The 20,990-nt window shown below is 41.4% G+C and overlaps 1 protein-coding gene across 4 annotated transcripts in view; it reads left to right on the top strand.

Annotated features, from left to right (window-relative positions):
• The window catches only part of PKNOX2 (PBX/knotted 1 homeobox 2), a 341,067-nt gene that overhangs the window by 307,756 nt on the left and 12,321 nt on the right, over nt 1-20,990 (top strand). For all 4 annotated transcript variants that reach the window (XM_072611458.1, XM_072611459.1, XM_072611460.1 and 1 more), the window contains 3 exons: nt 475-604; nt 1,329-1,426; nt 7,116-7,235. In XM_072611458.1, coding sequence (XP_072467559.1) covers nt 475-604; nt 1,329-1,426; nt 7,116-7,235 — 348 coding nt within the window. The remainder of the gene's footprint in view (nt 1-474; nt 605-1,328; nt 1,427-7,115; nt 7,236-20,990) is intronic.

Here is a 20,990-nt window from a genome sequence, read left to right on the forward strand (position 1 = left end):
CCTATAAAACACAGTCTCCATTCTTCTCACCATCCTATTCACTGTCCTTTGGACATGCCCCACAGTTTGTCAATGTCCTTCCTAAGATGTACAATCCAGAACTGAACCCAATGCTCCAACTGTAGTTTGACCATGGCATAAAATAGCAGATTTATGGTGTCCCTTGTTCTAGACACTAGCAGCCTGATACAGCATCTGCCCTTCAGATGTGCTGTGTCACACTTTGGGATCACATTGGGTCCACTAACTGCAACCCCACCCTCATGCCCCTTGGCTCATACTATTAGCTAAATATCCTAAAGCCGATCTGTAGGGAAATGGGAAATGGAATGTACAGTTGGATAGGGTGTTGAGGTATAGAAAAATGGCTTGGTGAGACTCTCCTTCCCCATAGTTTGGGGCTGTGCAAGGGTGGGTTGGGTGGAATCTAGGGAAATAGTGTGTAAACCCAAACCATACCTCCCTTTACCCTAGGACCTCCTGCAGAATTCCCCCAATTCCATGACAGGAGTCTCCAATAACCCCCAGGGGATTGTAGTCCCAGCCTCAGCACTCCAGCAAGGCAACATTGCCATGACAACAGTCAATTCACAAGTTGTTTCAGGTGAGTACCAACAGGAACGAGGGAAGATGAGACCCCTCTGAGCAGGGACTGGGAGTGGGGCTAGTAGGGGGAACCCCGCAGATGACAGACTAGAATCCAGGTTTGGGAGAGGAAGCCAGGGCTCAGATCAGAGAGGGAACTGAAATCCATCTTACAGCATTTATCTCTATGTTGTTCATTCCTTGCCTGACTGTTCATTATCTGACTAGAAAAGGACTCAGGTCAGGGAGGCCTTACGTATGTCCAGATAAGGAGATAATCTCTATCCTGCCTTTGGATTGAAGTTTGTATTCATTGTATAAGCAGACCAATTGGCAGTATTGCCCGATTTCTTGAAACCTCAGCTCTCAGCTTTGAAGAAACTGGGAGATAAATCCTATAAGCCCCCAATGAAGCCAGTTACAGCCAGGAAGGAGAGACTTTCCCCCAAATGGCTCATTGGCTATAAAGTTTCCCCCCTCATCTGACTCCCCCTTGGACATCCAAGTTGAGCTCTCTCATCTTAGTTCTCAGAACCTTGCTGTCTTTAGACTCCCCACACTGAAGGCTGTAAATCTGCCATTTTCCAGGACAGTGTCAATAGCAGGCCTGAGCCCTCAAAGGTTGGGCTTGAAAATGCAGGGGAGGCTCAGGGGTCCAGAACAACAGCTAGGTTTGTGGAGAGTACCCCATGCCAGTCTCCCCTGCCACATTGCTGGTAATATAAAGTCCTTTTTCTTTCCAGGTGGAGCCTTGTACCAGCCAGTTACCATGGTAACCTCCCAGGGTCAGGTGGTCACCCAAGCAATCCCCCAGGGAGCTATCCAGATCCAAAACACACAGGTAAGTTAAGTGAGAGGAGAGAAGCTATCTGTGGACCTTCTTAAAAAGCAACTAAGCAAGGCCTTCTCAGTGGCATAGGGTGGGGCTGCAGGTTGGGTACAAATGAGGACTAGGCTGACAATTCCAAAGGGACAGATGCACATTTACATAGTATTTGCATGTTCAGTCCATGCCCAGAAATCACTTCCCCAAGGAAGCCAATTCTTCTCTTCCCCTAAGTACCTTCTCCCATCTCCAGTCCCTGTTATTTCATCCCACTCTGCTTGTACTATTCCTGACTAATCTAACATCTTGACCTAAGTTGGAAAAATCTGTTTACTAGAAAAACTCCCAGAAGTCTTTCCTTCCCCATTCCCAATTGCCTTGAGAATTGAAAGAAAAATGAGAGTCCAGGGTGGGTGAGGGAAATGGAAGTTGCTGAAAGGTGAAGATAGTCATGGAGTTTGGGGGGATGGAAGGGAGCATTCTCAGGTAATTGGGATTGGATCACTTCCCTGTAGGGTCATTTGAGGCCAAAGTCAGAGTTCTGAATGATCTCAGCTGTGAAGCCCTGTCTAATCCAGGTCCAGCCCTCTGCATTCTTCTTGTCACTCGGGGGAACAGCGGTGCTGTTCCCCATTCCTTCCCCCTCTTGAGAGTCTGTCTAGAAAGGCTAATATGCCTTGTACTTTGCAGTGCAAGAGTTTTATGAGATTTGAGGTTTATCTGCTGATGGATTTTTTTTCTCAATACCATTGTCCTCCCTCTCCCCCTTTTGCTAGAGTTAGGAGCAGGGGCCCCCAAGGAGAAGCTGCCTGGCCATTTCCTTACTCACCAATCCCCTTTGTCCTGTAAGCCTTCCTTACCCTCACTTCCCCTGTTACCTAGGGAGACAGGCTTTGCTAGTGGTTAAGCCAGGAAACACTGGCCTGGCTCCAAAGGGAAGAGAGGGTTGAGGCAGAGGGAGGGACAGGAAACCGACAGGTCTCCTTCCTTTTAGGTCTGGCTTCCAATCAGCCAGATCCAACCTGCACATCCACAATGGTGCTCTTTTGGGCACAGCCCTTCCTGCTCTTCCTAGATTTTGTGCTAAGTTTGAACAAGACAGTAGCCAGAATTGATCCTGCTTTATTTATACTCTCCTGTGCTCCTGAGGTCCCTCCCGCCTCAACCAGAATACCTGTCTCCTCTTTCCCATTTTCAATTAAACATTTATTAATGAGTAAACATTTATTATGTGCCAGATACTGTACTAAGCAGTGAATGTATTAAATATTTATTAAGTACCAACTTCATACAAAGTTCTGGCCTTTTAAATGTACCTCCCAGTCTCTATACCTGTTCCTGTAACCTTGGATACTTCACTCGTAAAATGAAAGGAATGGACTCCTAGACGGTGTATATTATTCTCTGATTCACATACTCCCTCTTTAGCCCTTCTCCCCATGCTCACTCCTTTTCATGTTTTGGTAGAACTGACAGGCCCTCAGCTCTATAGGTCTCTGGCACTGAGAGGCCTGGCCCTTGAACAGAAGTTGAGCTGAGTTGGGGGGAATCCTAAGACTTCATGGAATGAGAGAAGGAGGAGCTTCCTGACCTCACAGGTTTATACCTCTGTTGACATTTGGCAATGCTTAAAAAAGTCACTGGAGACCTGACACTACAGTGCTACGGAGATACCCCAAGCCTGTTTTTCAGGAGCACTCTCAGTTCTCTGCTTAGCCTGGGCCCTCCTTTTTATGCTATTTCCACTTGGGTATATAAAGGACCACTCAGGTGAGGAAGCCCTTCATATGGAAAACTTCTTGAGGGTAGGAGTTTTGCATAACTGCCAATATTCAAGGACAGGTCCATAGTGTCATTTGTAGTTACTACCAACAGCCCCATTACACTCAGTCACCAGACAGATTACTGGGGGACACTCCAGCCCAATGCACAATCTTTATTCCTGTCAGGGTGTGCCCTGAATTGTAGTCTGTCTCCTTTCCTGATCTGTTGAACTGAGTTGAACTGCCTAATAGAAAACTTGAAAAGTCCTTTTTATCTTTTCTTTTGTCAAACAAGTGCAGAGAATACTGGATTTGGCATCTTAGGACCTTGGTTCAAGTTTGGCATCTTTTTCTTCTCTCTGACTTGATCAATTTTTGCAAATCCCTTTACCTCTCTGGGCCTCTCTTTCTTCATTTTTAACAAAGGCATTAGGCTAGAGGGCTTCTAAAGCCCTCTCCACTCTACTACCATCTTATCTGTGATCCTAAGCAGCTTTTCATACTAAAAAAGTTACCCCCAGTCCAAAATTCCAAAGGAAAAGAAGTCAGGACATCTTAGGAAGGTAGTAAGGACAGTAGCTCTGATATCAGAGGACTTAGGTTCAAAGTCAGCCTTTGATATTTAGTACCTGTGTGACCTTAAATAGATCATTTAATCTTCAGGGCCTCAGCTTCCTCATCTGGAAAATAAAGTGACTGGACTAGATGGACTCCAAAATCCATTCTAGTTTTAGATCTATCATAAATCTGTGATCCTAACACAGTGACCAATTATTCCAGAGGACTCATGATGAAACATGCCTACTTCCTGACAGTGAGGTGATAGACTCATGGTGCAGACTGAGCTTGTATATTTTTTGGACATAGCTAATTCAGAAATCTGTTTTACTAGACTAATGCATTACAAGTTTGGGGGTATTGGAAGGAGTTGGGTTGGATTTTGTCTTTTTGCAATGCAAACAGTGGGAGGAAGATAAAAAGTAGATTTTTATTCATTGAAAATGGTTAAATTAAATTTATGATTCCTAAAAGCCCCCAGAAAGAGGTTAGTATTCCATTTCTGTTGCCTGTTGTTTTCACTTCTCTTATTACCCAATACTCCTAGCATGATGTCTGCAAAAAGCCCGAATGAGAGGAGACAAGGATGAGAAGGAAAAGAGATGGCTAAGCTCTACGCCAGGGAGTGTACCACCTTCCAGGTTTTCCCTGTGTCTTAACAGGTTTATCTCTTTCACCATTGTCTAGCCTGAGATCAGTTCTGTAGGAGAGCTCTTTATCTCCTCCTCCCAATCTCTCTCTATTGTATATTTCCACCTAGGAGCTCTCCACCCCCTCACTTCTCTGTGAGGGGAGTCGGATATCCCCCTGAAATACTATTGTTATCTCATCACACCCAGGATGACTAAGCAAACGACTAAATGCTACTTCTACTTCCTTTCCTTTTAGATGCTTCCTGGGATCCCTTAGAAATGGGGAGGGGAGAAACCTTTAAGAACAGAAAAAATTTGCTTCCCATCTAGCTTTGGGGGTGGAGTAGGGAAAAGGAAATACCTATATGATTGTAATGACTCCTTCACTAAATCCTCCTTCATGGACCAGGGAACACATCAACATGTTGCTGACAGTGACCAGGCTAGCACGACCTTAAATACAAGCCCAGCAATAGATTGTTGGTTTTTTCAGAAGAGACCAAAATGACATCACTATGTCAGATCCAAGATATAGCAATAGATTGTATGTCTTTCTCTGAGGATCAGCCCAGCTAGGTTCAGGTTTAAGGAGTCTCATCACCAGAAGATTCCACCCTTCCCCTCTAATTTTAGCTGTTGCTTAGCCTGGAGTCCAACCTCATATCCTTGTTGTCCAGGAGGAAAGTAAGGTCAAGGTTAATTTGAACTTTTTTTTTCCATCATGACAACTCACTGACTCTATCAAGGCATGGTAGAATCTGCCTTGGTGGAAGAAGTACTTACACTGGTAATTTTTAAAAATCTCTGAAGCTTTGAAGAAAGTACTTTGGGCAATAAAAAAAAAAAATGAAGGGACAAAGCAGTGACAGGAAACTGAGGCCTATGAAATTAAAACAGGTTTCTTGGGTCTGCTCATCTGGACAAGGCCCTAGAATCCTCCATCATGTCAATACCAGCCTCCAGACTGAGAAAATCCTCTCCCTCAAAGGAAGCAAGACCTTGCCCCAAAGCTAACTAGGTGTAGGTGAGTTAGTAAGTCAACCCTTAGTTCTTAGAACATCATTGGTTGTGAAGTCTCTGAAGCACTTTTGAGGTTGGTTTGAGTCCTTTCCACTTTGTAGAGGAAGAAACTGATGCACAGAAAAATTAAATGATTTAAAATCACTTTCAGATGTGGTCATCTAGTCTGGCTCCCTCATTTTACAGATAAGAGAGGTGAGGCCTGGAGAGGATAAGTGACTTGCCTGAAGATCACTTTGCCCCCAGAAATGGCCAAGCTGAGGTGAAATCTCAAGTCCTAGGATTCCAAGTTCAGCACTCTTTGTATCACACTGTCTTCCTCTCTTACAGCCAGGGACACTTCTCATTCTGTGATTCTTATCTCATCTTCCTGTCCTTCAATTTCCTTTGTTTCTGATTCCTTGGTTTGCTTTTAGAACCTTTGGGGAGATTTGAGGTCCTAAAACAACCTCCTTCCCTTCCCCTATGCTACCTCCCACCATGTAAATACACATTCTTCACTGCATCTAAATGAGATTTGGCCTCTATAGCTAATAGGGAGTTAGGGGACCACAAGGGCAGGGGCACAAGTCTGGCCAAAGACCTCCTTCAATGCCAGCACAATGTATGCAACCCCAGCCTTACCTTAAATCGTAGCCTGGGCCAGAGGGAGCCTTCCATGCCTGGCATGGGGCTGGAGCCTGATGTTTTATTCATACAGAAGGAATATTTTGATGAAACCTGGGGAAAAGAGGAGTGGGTGGTGGTGGTGATTTTAAAGTTGATGTTTCAGTGAGTTTTTTGCAGTCTCAAACTCCCTGCTCTTTTCCTCACTCACCATCCATCCTCTCTCCTCCCTCCTCCCCACCTCTTTTCCTTTGCCATTATTATACACATCTTTGTCATCACTTGCTATGTGTTGGGCAGTATTGTCCTGGGTCTAGCTCTCCTCTAGGGCTGGGGTAAACAAGTGAAAGAAGCTTCCAGAGAGTTAGGCAGGTTGTATCTATAGCAACTATTCATCCCAGATTTTCTAGGACAATCCTGATATCAAGAAAAAAAAGAAAATTACTTTAATTGAGGCTTTGCAAAAGAAACAGACTTGGTCAAGTTTGGTTTGGAAAATAGGGTAACTTGTGTCTCAGGCATCCAAAAACAAGAGGCTGGGTGGAGCAGAGCTCTAGTGGGAGAAATTCCTCATTCCTGAAGTTTTCCTATTTCCCTTCCCTCCTGCATAGAGTAGGACAGTTTTCTCCACAGAGGTAGCATTGATGAGGTCAGTCAACTGGAGAATTTTCAGGAGCCCAGAACACAGTTCCCTACCTGGGACAATAGAGTAACTCCATCACCTGCTAAGCAAATGTTTTAGGTTTCCCTGGATCCTCCGACATATGAGGTAGGAGCAGGAGATCCTTCTAGTCCTATTTGGACAAAAGACTATGGGTCTGTATATTCCACAAATTCTTTATGGCCCTGTCCCCACTCTTCCCTCTCTTCCCTTCTCCCCCTTCTCTCTATCTTCAAATTTTCCCTTCTTTTTAGCTTGAAGGGACTGATGTTATCAGAGAAGAAGGGGGGGAGTTAGAGGGAGGGTGACTGTTCCATCTTGGGGGCATGAGAAGGTAGCCTCCCCAGAGCAGGAGAATGGGTCAGAAAAGGAAGCTGGCTTTGTGTGCTACCATCACCATGGCAACAGGTCCTTCCCTCCCTGTGTGGCTGCTGATGCGGCTTTTCTCTCCACCTGCCCTGAAGGTTAACCTTGACCTCACCTCCCTCCTGGACAACGAGGATAAGAAGTCCAAGAACAAAAGGGGAGTCCTACCCAAGCATGCTACCAACATAATGCGTTCCTGGCTCTTCCAGCACCTCATGGTGAGTGTGAAGTCTCTGGGTGGAGGGGAAGGAATGAACACCACGTGAACTAGCCTTTGTCATTCACAAGTTCTCAGAGAAGGAATGACTTTAGAGAGAGCCTGTTTTCTAGGAATATCCTCTTTTGTGGGCCATGCCAGAGGATATTTGCCATGCCAGAGGCAGTGTTATCCTAAGACAAAGGGCCTGAAGTGTCCATGTCAGAAGTCCTAGATCTACATCTGGAAGGGATCATAGGGGTTATCTGTCTAACCTGAGGCTCAAATAAGTAAATTGACTTGCCCAAAGTCACACAGTGAGTGGCAGATTCATGCCTTGAACCCAGGTGCTCTGACTCCAGTGACTTTTCTACTGCAGTGCACAGCCTCTGAATTCTAGTGTCAGCTCTCTTCCTAAACTGCTGTGTAACTTTAAGTCATTTATTTAAACTGCTTGATCCATAACTTCCTCATCTGCAAAATGAAAATAACCTCCTTCACAAGATAATTGTGGGGACTCAATTTCTGTGAAAAGTTTTTAAAAGGTACTTGTACAAATGTAGAGTATAGTAACAAGATGAGTTTCTGTATTGTACAGGGATCTTTGATCTGGAAATAACACTTCTCCCTCTTCCGTTCATCATCCTCCCTTCCCTTCCCACCTACACTCAGGGAAAGACAGTGGAAGATGACAGCCTTCCAACCAGGCCTCTTTTTGTCCAATCTGGCCGAGAGCATCCTCAGCGCTGAAGAGTGCCCATCTCCCTTCTGTGTTAGGACAGCCAAATGTACATTGCCCTGTCAGAATATACACACCAGCCATGGAGGCTTAGTTTGCATAAGAAAGATTTAAGTTAATTATTAGGAATGACTTGAGCAGGTTAAGAACTTGGTGCATCATATTCAGACTGACATCTGTGAAAATTTTAAAGCAAAGGGTCAGTGATTCTACATAGGGAGGAGTACGTAATACAGGGATGGATGAATTCCTTTGTCCCTTTGTAAATCCTACAGTTCTAGAAATGGTTTATCAGTCTGCATAAATATGGATGAGCAGAATGCCAATGTAAGTATTGGGGGTGGGGAGTAAAGGAAGATCTCTGATTAAAGAAACAGATCTAGGAAGAGAAATTGGTTGGCAAATGCAGAAAAACTGCTACGTCCAAGGGTGCAAGTAAGCATCTAAGAAGAAAATGGCCTAAAAGCAGAGTCGGGACTAGAAGTAACCACCCCTGGGATATAACATACAGTAGGCATGACAGGGACCAATTTTTAATATTTTTTGTAAACGTATACCTTTTTAGCTCCAGAAAATTCCAGCTCATCGCTACTTTCAGCTTCTCTTTTTATCTCCTTTTCCTTCGTAATCTCTCTTCCTTTGAAGTTCACTCAATCCATGGCTATCACCCATTATCAAACACATCTTTGTATTATACTCATCAAAATTCTGGTGGCTGTGGGCTACTGACCTCCAGGACACTACTCTTCTTTCTTCAGTGAACTCTGTGCTTGATTCACAGTTATTCTCTCCTTTCCAAATCCTGCCCTCATACTAGGGGACTTCAAAATACAGATGTTGGAAGTACCTCAAACACCTGTGCCTCTTAGTTCCTCATGCTCATGTCCTATGACTGACTCTTCTACCCCACCTCAGCTACGTAGAGAGAAGCCATACTCTTGATCATGCTGTCATCCATATATGCCACACTTTCCACAAATTCATCTCCCATCCCTAGACCCCTTAGTTCTTTCCTAGGCTATCACTTCTGTGATCACTGCTCTCTACTCTGTTCTCCAGCCTGACCTTTTAGTGATCCAGATCAGGTCTACACTGTCCTGTTTTCTTGAATCCCTTGCCCCTTTTTCCTCTTCCCAATCTGACTGCCAGGTCACAGCTCTAAAGTACTCCCACCACGCCTTTGAACCTATTCTCATGCTGACAAGTGAAGCCAGAGAAAATCACAAAATGGTGCCAACTGGATCTGCTGCAACTTTCTATTATGTGATTTCAACTAGGCCTTCACTGTAACAAGGCAATCCTTTTATACTTTCCTAACTGAGTCACTATCCCACTCATGACTTTTTTTCACTCCTCTGCCTTAGTTCTCCCTCCCCTTCCCCTTTTAACAGAGAACTTTGCCTCATAGTTCACTGAAACAATTGAATCCATTCACTGAGTTTTCCCTTCTCTCTTCCCCCTCAAGTCTTACCTGCCAGATTCCTTCTGCCACTGTCTCCACCTTCACCCATCTCACATAATGAGTTGACCTTTCTTCTTGATGAGAAACGCCCTCTACATGCACAAGTGATCCTACTTCATCCCATCTTTTCCGGCAAGCTGCCCCCTCTTATTCCCATTCTCACTAATTTTCAATCTCTCCTTGTTTACTGACTGCTTCCTTGTAGTCTACAATCTTACCTTGGTCTCCCACATGCTCAAAAAATGCTCACTTGATTTGTCCATCACTGATAGTTGTCATCCTATATCTCCTTCTTTTGACAAAACTCCTTGAAGGCCATGTACAACAATGCCTCCTCTTCTCTTCCTCTCACTTTCCTTTAATTCTTTGAAATCTGGCTTTTGAACTCATCCTTCAAAGGAAACTGCTTTTGCCAAAGGCATTGATGATTTCTTAACAGCCAAATCTAATGGCCTTTTTTCAGTCCTCATCCCATCATGGATCATCTTCTTTTCCTTGACAACTCTCTATCTAGGTTCTCTACACTACTCACAGTTTTCTTCCTGCCCATGTGACCACTTCTTCTCTGCCTCCTTTGCTGTCTATTGATTCCTTTCCTGATATTTACAAACACACATAAGTCTCTTCTATCCTAAAAAAAACATCACTAGATCCCATCATCCCTGCTCATCATCACCCTACAGAGTTATTTCTCAGCCAAACTTTCTTGCAGAAGCCATCAACACTCAGGTCCTTTACTTTTTTTCTCATTTCCCTTTTTCCTAAATCCTTTTCAATATCATTATATGCATCTTTACTCAGTTGAAATTACTCTCTCCAAAATTAGCAATGACTTGCTAATCGCCAAATCTAGTGGTTTTTCTCAATCCTCCTCCTTCCTGACCTCTCAGCAGCATTTGACACTGTTGATCACCTCCTTGGATGTTCTCTCCGCTCTGGATTTTCATGACACTGCTCTCTCTTGGTTCCCTTCCCATCTGTCTGATAGTTCCTTCACATTCCCTTCTGCTGGTTCTTCATCCATGAGTGTTACATCCAAGTAACATCCATGTTACATCTATCCACATTACACTCACTAACCTTGGGTATATCACAAGGCTCCATCCAAAACTGAATAGTCTAAATTCTTTCCTTCTTCCTACCTTCACTATTACAATCAAAGGTGTCATCATCTTCCCAGTCACCCAAGTTCATAACCTAGGTGTTATCCGCAGGCAATGTCCATCAATTGAGGAATGGCTAAATACAAGTTGTGGTATATGAATCTCATGTTAATATTATTGTGGTATTAGAAATGATGAAGGGGGTGGTTTCAGAAAAACCTGGAAAGACTTTGATGAACTAATATAAAGTGAAATGAGCAAAACCAGGAAAACAATTTATACAGTAACAGCAATATCGTAAAGATGACCAACTTTAAAAGATTTGTAATTCTGATAAGTACAGTGACCAAGCAGAATTCCAAAGGACTTATAATAAAACATGAAACCTACCTTCATACAGAGTTGAGTGACTCAGAGTGCAAATTGTAGTTTATACTGTCTCTCTCTCTCTCTGACATGGCTGATGTGAAAATTGATTTTTCATGACTATACACACTTGTAATACTGTTTTTCTTACCTTCTTAATGCATAGAAGTGGGAGAGAGAGAATTTTTAGCTGGAAATAAAATAAAATTGAATTTAAAAAAATTACCAACTCTTGGTGTTTATCTACTGATTAGGAAGAGAAAAAGAGAAGACAGTGGGAGGCACTGGGAAGAAAGTAGGATTTAAGGTCAGAGCCCATGCATTTGAATACTTGCTCCACTACTTAGTGCTTCTGTGACCTTGGACAAGTCACTCTCCTGTCCCTGGGTCTCAATTACCTTATCTTTTAAGGGAAAGTTGGGCCAGATCTGAAAAGTCACTTCTAGTTCAGAATTCTATTGTCTTTTTTTCTCTTTCCTTCCCCCATCCCTTTTCCCTATTATCTTTACTCTAAACTGAGACTAATGATTGAGAGAATGTCTTTTACTAGTAAAGTAAGAGTGTAAGTGTGTATGCACACCTATGTGCAAATACATGCATACATGCAAACACAGCAAGGAAAGCCGAGGAGTTGCCTTGAGCTTCTCTGAATCAAGAAAGGGGGTGAAGGAACACACACAGATTAACCCTACCAGATTGAGCCATAGCTTCACAAACAAGCATACACATAAACATTATGCCCACTCCCCCAATCCTGCCTCTCTTTTTATGGCCTACTTGGACATAGATATTAAAGTATTTCTCCAGTCAGCATCCTAGCTATAGCTTTTAGCCAGATGTGAGGGAATATGGTGTTCTCCTTCCCAAGACCTCCAATGGCAAGCAGGTCTCATCACCTCACAACTCAAGTCTCTTCCCCTCTCTAGTCCAGTGACCTTTCCAAAGCACAAATCTGATCATGTCATCCCACCACTCAATAATTTCAAAGAATCCCCCATTATCTTCATGTTCAAATAAAAAAGCCTTCATAACCTGATCCATTCCTTCCTTTCCAGTCTATTCTGTACTTCCCTCCATGTACTCTATGATCCATTGATACCAGCCTCCTTGCCTTTCCTCACATACAAGGCGTCCTGCTTCTTTCTGCTTCCTATATTCCCTGGTTTCCTTCAAGTCTTAGCTCAGCTTCCAGAAGGTGTTTTTCTTGGTCTTCCTCCATGTTAATGCCTTCCTTGTAAGATTACCTCCAATTTATTCTGTATATATCTTGTATGTATGTAGTTATTAGTATATTGTCTCCTCCATTAAATTGTAAGTTCCTTGAGACAGGGACTTTTTTGTCTTTTTTTTTATTATGTTCTTATTACTTAACACATAGTAAACCCATAATAAATGCTGCTTGGTATGACTTGGCCTTGACAGATGAAAGAGGTTGTTCTCTTCTGGACCACATAGATGAGGAAACTTCATCACTCCAGGCTATATGGATCCAAACTCCAAACCAGGGGTGGGGAACCTTCTGCCTCAAGGCCACATGTGGCCTTCTAGGTACTTGGGTGCAGCCTTTTGATTGATTTTAAGTTTTGCAGAACAAATCCTTTCATTAAGGGATTTTGTTCTGTGAAGTTTGTATTCAATCAAAGGGCCTCATTTGAGCACATAGAGGTCCATAGATGGCCTCGAGGCCACAGGTTCCCCGTCCCTGCTCCAAACCCTCATCCCTTTTTTTCACTTCCTTTCAAGAAAAAGAAAGCATAGCAGCCTTTGGGAACTAATTAAGCAACGAAAGGGGTGGGAGGAGGACTTGACTTTCTAAGAAGTTAACCAGGAAGAGTCTTGGCAACAGGAGCTGAAAGGTTACTGGAGACAATGAGGAAGAGCAGTATCCTGAAACTTCCAACTCTCTTGTCTCTGCTACACTCACCCTGTGATTCTGAGGAGTGCTTTCTTTTCCCCTTATTCACAGTCCCTCAGATTTCCCCCTACCCCTTCAGGAAGAGGAGAAACCCTGGGAAGTTGCCATAATGGAGCCAACACTGTTGGCTCTTAAACATGAACTGGTCCAGGAGACCTCGCCATTGATCCCAGAGCCAGCCTTTCACAACATTTTAAATTGTCCCACATAATTGAACATATGTGACTTACGGAACTCTCTGGCCCTTCATCCTCTTTGGCTCTCTGGGCCCAAATAACTGCCACTTCTGAATCCCTTTCCTAGTTTTCCTGCCATTGCCACTATTATTGTTGACCACAAGATGTATTAAGTATCAACTTTTTCCTACCTTCCTTAGGGGCTGGTAATATAAGACAAAATCAAGCAGTCCCTACCCTTTAAAAGCTTACATTCTCTTGACCACACACACACACACACACACACACACACACACACACGTACATGTTACCTAATTAGGCAATTTTTTTCCTCTTTTTTTCTCTTCCTGCTCCCATAAACTCTACATCACATAAATATTTTTTTTTCAGAGTTTATTTTTAAGGGAAAGGAATAGTATACAAATTGAGAAATAGTATACCAGGGAAAGGTAATGGGAAGCACAATTTCCTAATTTCTGACTATTCATTACTTTGCTTCTAAGCTAGTGAGTCTAGCTATAGTTACCTTGGTCAATTTGACTTATTCCTATTCCCTCTAGACTGGAGCATTTAGACTGCACCTGGTCCCCAGACAAGAAGCGCATCTTCACCCAAACACCCTCAAGCTGATTTTGAGATTGGACCATGAACTCTGGTTGAATCAATCTCGTTAATCCCCTTAGAAGGAGTTCTGTTCTTCCTCTCAGTCAGGAAGTTTCCGGATGGCATAGTGGATTTTTGGTCCTCTATCCCCAAAACTGTGGAATTTGTCAGTTAACTAGGTCTCGCCCCACCCCCGCCCCCAAGAAAAAAGCAGTTGAAACATCCTATTAAAGCCACCAAGATGTCTTGGTGGATAAAGCCCTGGACTTGAAGTCAATAAGTCCTGAGTTCAAATCCAGCCTCAGATACTTCCTAACTCTGTGACCCTGGGCAAGTCTCAGTTTCCTCATCTATAAAAGAGATAGCATCTACCTTTCATGATTGTTGTGAGGATAAAATGAGATGATATTTGTAATGCACTACATACATGAACCGTTTACTTAAGATTTATCTAATCACCTCAACAAATAGACTACAGCACCTCTAGGGTAGACAAAGATCAGTCCTTCCAAGTAACAATGAGGAACTGCATTAAAGGAGTCTAAGAATTAAATATTATGAAGTCCATCTGGACAAGGAAGAAGAGTAAGATACAGCTGCTTTCTGTGCCTAGGACAACCATGGTTTTTAGTTCAGGTCAAGCATTAGAATGAGTAGTTAAGAGAGTGGAGGGGAGATTTTCCTAGAGAATATCTACCTTGATGACTATAAAGAGGGCTTCTGTAACTGGCACCCTTCTCCTCACCCCTTTCCAAATCCTCCTTAACACTAGTGCCTTCCTTCTGAGATTACCTCCAAGTTATCCTGGATGTACCTTGTTCATACATCAATACCATTTGCCTGTTTTCCCACATTAGAGTGTGGGCTCCTAAAGGAAAAGCACTGTTTCCACCTTTCTTTGTATCCTCACAAAGTATCAGCACAGTACTTAGCACTTAATGGTTATTGTTGACTTGGCCCCTAGTCAGTCATCCCCTTATTAAGAACCTTGATCTTCCAGGGAAGTTCAGAAATCTGCCCCCAAGGAACTTTGAGACTAGAAAAGACAGCCCCTAGCCTAGTTACAGACAGGAAAGTACTGGCTAGGCCAGTAAAGCCACAAAGGTCTAGAATAGATCAAGGTTTGTAATGATCACCCTGCTGTTGTATTCCCTGGTCAAACCACAGCTTTGTCCTGCTTAGGCCTAGAGAGGAGAATGAGGAGGAGTGGCTCGAAGGGTAGGGAGGCAGATGTCAACACAAAGCGGAAAAAACTTCCTAATAATTGAAGCAGTCCACATGTGAAATGGGCTTCCTTGGAATGTGGTGGGAGCCCATTTTACTAAAGATTAGATAACCACCTAACAAATAGGCTGTAGTAGAAATTTCTCTTCATCGTTGGATTACCCTACATGCTCTCAGAGGTTCCCTCCAGTTCTGAGGTTCTCTTATGCTTTAAGGGTTCAAAGTAGTTAACCAAAAGCAATAGACACCTTCATGCATATTGTTTGACATATAATTTGCATATTGATTTTTAAATTACATATGTGTGTGTTTATCCTTCGTTGCCAAAGAAGACCATGCCATCAGAGAAATAATGACATGACTTGCACTTGACTTTGTTTTGAGTGAGGGAGGGCTGTGCAGGTCACCAGCCTCACTTCTCCTCCAGAGCCATCTGAATCCAGTGACCAGATATTCATCAGGATGACTGGAGATGACCCAGGATGAGGCAATTGGGGTTAAGTGACATGCCCAAGATCACACAGCTAGTGAGTGTCAAGTGTCTGAGGTGAGATTTGAACTCAGGTCCTCCTGATTCCTGCACTGGTGCTCTGTCCACTGTACCACCTAGCTGCCCCAACAATCATATAAGCAGCATGTTTTACTTTATGTATTTAACTCTAGACTTAGAGTGAGGAAGTTGAGGTTCAGATCCATCTCTGACATCTTCCATCAGTTCCTCCTTATTGGTGAGAATGTTAACTAGGATAGAATTTCCCCTTGTTGGTCTTTTGTTGGCTCATCCTTTCTGAAGAATTGAATTGTATATAAGGTACTAAACTAAGAAATTCTTAGTTGCTCTGACTTTTACAAAGAGAAATGTGTAGCAGATTGTCTGGATAATTGATGTCTCCCATCTCTACTATATCATATCTCTATGCCAGATTTGAGATGTTCTCTGAACTTCTCATTTATTTTCTCTTTGTATCCAATTGGCCTATAGTAAATGAATTATCATTTCTACTTCCAGTGACCTTTACCAAAATGGTCTCTACCATATTTCCTTCTTCTGACTCCTGCATTTCCTTAAAGGAATGTCTTTTTCTCTCTTTTAATTCAATTTTATTTTATTTTCCAAATTCTTAGTCTATTTCCTTCCTCTCTACCACCTATTGAGAAGAGAAGACAAACAAAAAAACCCTTAATACAAAATGTTTAATAATGCAAAACAAATGTCTACATTATGTGGAAGGAAGGAAATAGATGAAAATATACTTCATCCAAGTCTATCCATTCTCTATCTGGAAATAGGACTTGTTTTATCAATAGCTTTCTGGAACTGTGGTTAGTCATTGTGTTGATCAGCGTTGCTAAGTCTTTCAAAGTTGATTACAATGTTTACAATATTGTTACTATTGTGTATTGTCCTACTTCTGCTCACTTTACTTTGTATCAGTTCATACAAGTCTTCCCAAGTTTTTCTGAATCCATTCCCTTCATCATGTCTTCTAGCACAATAACATTTTTGTACATGCAATTCCTTGTCCTTTTTCTTTGTTCTTTAGGGGTATAGAGCTTGTAACAATTTTACTGGGGTTAAAGATTATGCCCCGTATAATAGCTCTGGGGGTGTTGTACCAAAATGCTTTCCAGAATAATTGGACCAGTTTGTAGTTCTCCCAATAGTGCGTTAAAGTACCTGTTTTCCCACAGCTCTTCTAGCATTTGTCATTTTCCATTTTTTTCAACTTTTCCAATTTGATGGATGTGATGTTGTACCTCAGTTTTAATTTGTAATTCTCTAATTATTATTGACTTAGAGCATTTTTATATGGTTATTGATAACTTGGATTTCTTCCTCTGAAAACTGCCAATTCATATCCTTAGTCTATTTATCAATTGGGGAATGGTTTTTACTCTTATAAGTTTGATTCAATTCTTCTTAGAAATGATAACTATCAAAGAAACTTGCTGCAAAGATTTCCCCCCATTTCCTGCTTCTCTTCTAATTTTAGCTATATTGGTTGTATAAAAAAAAAACTTTTTAAGGTGATGTAATTGAAATTGTCAATTTACCTCCTGTAAGTAAATCTTAAAATATAGTTCTGCTTAGTACCCCTTATTTTATCTATCTTTATTCTTCCGAGTAGAGTATGTTCTTCCAAAGCTACATCCTAATCTGGGTATCATACTGTTAAGTCTCAGTGATACCACTGACATCAAATTTGCCTGCCCCTATTAGGTTCTGTAGTTTGTCTTACTTGTTACTCACACTTTGTCAATTTTTATTAGACCATGGATCGCATTATTGACTCCTTCCTTGAATTTTCTATTTCCTGAGAGTCATCTCAATCACTATTCTCCTTCCAACATTGTAATTGTAGCTATTATATATATGTATATATACATATGTGTGTGTGTTTGTGTGTGTATGTAATATATATACGTATAGAGAATGGTGAATATTCTCTCTCTGTCTCTCTGTCTCTGTCTCTTCTTCTCCCCCACTGCTTTTCCCCTCTGTCTTCCTTTCCAGTTTTTTGTTACATTTCCAAGAATCCTGACAAATGCATTCTGATGAGCTCTTGTTACATACATTCCATCCTGGCTTAGGAACCTGTCATTTCTGTAGTTTTAGCCATGATCTCTGCAGAAAGCCAAATCCCAATTTCAGATACCATCTTCTTAGTCAGCTATTCACTTCTCAAATCTACCTTCTAATTCCATTGTCTCCTGTGGGATTCAATAAGGAAAACACTTTATTATTGTTTAGTTGTTGGTCATGCCTGACTCTTCATGACCCCATTTAGGCTTTTCTTGGCAAGGATATTGGGAGTGGTTTGCATTTTCCTTGTCCAGCTCATTTTACAGATGACAAACTGAGGTATACAGAGTTAAGTGACTTGCCCAGGGTCACATAGTTAATAAGCATTTGAGGAAAACATTCCCTACAAGTTTCAAGTTCTCAATTTATTTCCCAGTGTTTTATAATCTTTCTAGCTTCTTGTGTATAGTATCATTTACACCTACCTGAATCATTAAAAGTAGGTAATCTGGTTTGACAGTTAACCTCTCTGAGTCTCAATTTCCTTGTCAGTAAAATGACAAGGGTTAATGTAAAATATATAAAATAGGGTTAATGTAAAATGGAATTTTTGAAAACTCTAGAGCATTATATAAATATGAACTAGGGGTGAAGGATCATACCATGACAGGTGGGAAGAACAGGGTCTTTTCTGTATCTGGCCATCATTCTCCCCATTATTTTTCTCCCACTTTGAGAAATCAGATTCAAATGAATATTTACAGCAACCTTGGAGCGGAAAAAATCCACAGAAGAGTAACGTGTACCTTGAAGAGTTTATGTGAAAGGTCACTATTTTGCCTTAATGATGGCCTGGGGTGGGGTGGGGGAGGAAAGATGGTTGGCACAAGCAAATAAATTATGGGAACAGATTATAGGTACATGAGTTTTTATTTGGCAGCACTACCTTCAGCCTGGAGAGCTGCAGCTGGCAGAGACATTATTGGATGCACACTTGTGTATATCATTCTTGTACAAGGCACACTATGATGGAGACCCAAGTGTTGTCCATTCCAGGCTGCCCTTTTTTCTTATATCAAAGGATGAGCTGCTGGTACATGTTTAACAACCTACTCTCTGGGGGAAAGTGTATACGCTACACTCTTTAAGTTTAATCTGTATCATTTACCTTTTTTTTTAAATCACTTTCTTAAGTCTAGACCATCATAAAACAATAAATCAGGCTCTAAATTGTATTGTTTTCTGATTTCCAAGGTATAAATGCCCACACTGAAAATATAACAGATTGGCTCTTACCTATCTAAGCTGTCTTCAGTGCACCCCTGCCTATATACCATTACTCATTTGTAACATTTCACACCTCTTTGATATAACTCAATGTCAAATGGATATTGAGTATATATAGTGGTTTTTACTTCAGCCCTGACATATTTCATTTGACAAGGATCATAAATTAATTAAGAAGTATTTTTCAAATACCTACTGTGTGTACTTGGAAGTAGTAGGCCTTTGAGGAGATGCAGAAAAAGCACAGACAGTATCTTATTTTCATGTATTCATACATATTTTGTATGCATATATAATTCCTATATGCAAATATGTATATATGTGTGTGCATACACACAATTGAGTGGGCTGCCTCAGTGAAGTCCTGGGTCAGCCTGGAGATAATAGGCAGCTATGCAACAGGGCACCATGAGAAGGAAAGAGGTTCAGAAAAGGAGGTGGAAAGATCCTGAAAACAAACAGCATTTTTCCAAAATTTGACTCGGGCTAATGGCCTTGTTTCCAGGGAAGGGAAGGTGGGAGGGAACATTCCTTGCAACCCATCCTACCTCTTGCACTGCATAGTCCCCAAACTCAAAACTGGGCCTATATCCTGTTAGAACTTGAGTTTAATAGGAGTAAATATTTCATTTTGGCGAGCAGTGGAATACAACCATCATCTTACACCGTTTCTGTAGGAAGATAAGATCTGTGTTCCAAACAACTTGCGAAATGAGCTTCTTTAGGAGATTACCTTTATAATAAATATGAACTTTGCCCTCAGACAGCTTACTGTTAATTGAGGAGAAAAGACCTAAAGGTGTGGAACAATGAGAGGTCAATAAATGACCAGTATATAATCAAGTGCTAATTGACACGGTGCAGATAATGTACGTTAGGAATTCAGATAAACGAAAAATAAATGTGACTGGTATATTCCGTCTGGCTGTTCTTATAACACAACAGCTACAATATGGTTTGTCACACCGAATCTGTAGTATTGTGTCCAGTTCTGGGTACTGCATTTTAAAAGAAGACTGTAAAACTGTTCAGAAGAGTATGACTAGGACAGTGAGGAGTATAGAAATTATGTCCTATGTGGAAAGATTGAAGAAAATTGTGATGTTTAGTCTGGAAAATAGAATACCAATGTGACATGATCTCTGTCTTCAAATATTTGAAGAAGTGAAAAAGGAATTAGATGTATTCTCTTTTATCCCAGAAGGCAAAACTGGTTTTTATTCATCCAAATGTTCAACTGATATCTGGAAAATGCTCTCTGACCTCTAAAGATAGACAATGAAAGGTGTCTCTGTCTCTGTGTCTTTCTGTCTAGCTGTCTGTCTGTCTGTCTCTCTCTCTCTCTCTGTTTCTCTTTCTCTCTCTCAAAAACCCTCTAGGGAAAGAGGCACAGTTTTCCTCCATTCCATTTCAGATATGGGATTTAATTCTTTCCAAAGCTACATAGCAGCACTGTTGGAACTGAGATGAGAACTCTAGTTTTGGGTCCTAACCAAGCAACTACTAGACCACATTCTAGGCCTTGTGGAAGCCTAAAGCAGGGTGGGAAAGTGAGGGAAGGCTGCAGCCCTTGAAGACTCAGTTTAAAAAATGGACAGATCAAGATTTATGGGTCACACAGTAGCATCTGAGAGAGGCCATTATTCTACAGAGTCTGTGACAGGAGCTGGAAAAAATGTCCCTGATATATTTGCACAGGAGACAGAGGGATCCCAGGGTGTCAGGGAAATGAAGTCCATTTGAAAAATGGAATATATTTGTCTGGAAGGTGAAGGTAGAGGGAGCAAAGGTACGTGAAGGCCATCACTATCTATCAGAGAATAAAGTGTGGCTTATAAGAGGTAAAAATATTTTACAAGTCTATAGACCTACTCCACAGTCCAGTGACTTTGGGGTTTTTTTTCTTTTTTTTACAATTTCTTTTTTCTTATTATGAACCTAAATAACAAAGAAAGGTGCATGTCCATATGAAAAATAGAAAAAGAGGATTTCCTATGAAGCTGTGAATTTCTATTTCATACAGCTTCCTTTTCCTTTTAACTGTAATCATTTCAACATGTAGCTTACAAAGCTTTCTTGTTTGTCTGTATTTCCTTCTGTTCTCTTCTGTGCCTTTTAAAAAAATGTTTCAATGACTCTTTTCTTTTGCTAATCACACTTTTCTCTCAGTCCTCATTGAAAAAAGAAAAACAAAAGCTTTGTAACCAATATGCACAGTTAAGTAAAATAAAGACCCCTGTTAGCCATGTCCAAATATGGATGTCTCATTCTACGCCAAGGCTATCGTGTCTTTGTCAGAAGATAGCAAGAATGCTTCATCAGTCCTCTGGAATGATGGTTAGTCATTGCATGGATTGGAGTTCTTTCAAAGCTGTTTG

This window comes from Notamacropus eugenii, chromosome 5, assembly GCF_028372415.1.
Source record: "Notamacropus eugenii isolate mMacEug1 chromosome 5, mMacEug1.pri_v2, whole genome shotgun sequence".
Taxonomy (NCBI): domain Eukaryota; kingdom Metazoa; phylum Chordata; class Mammalia; order Diprotodontia; family Macropodidae; genus Notamacropus; species Notamacropus eugenii.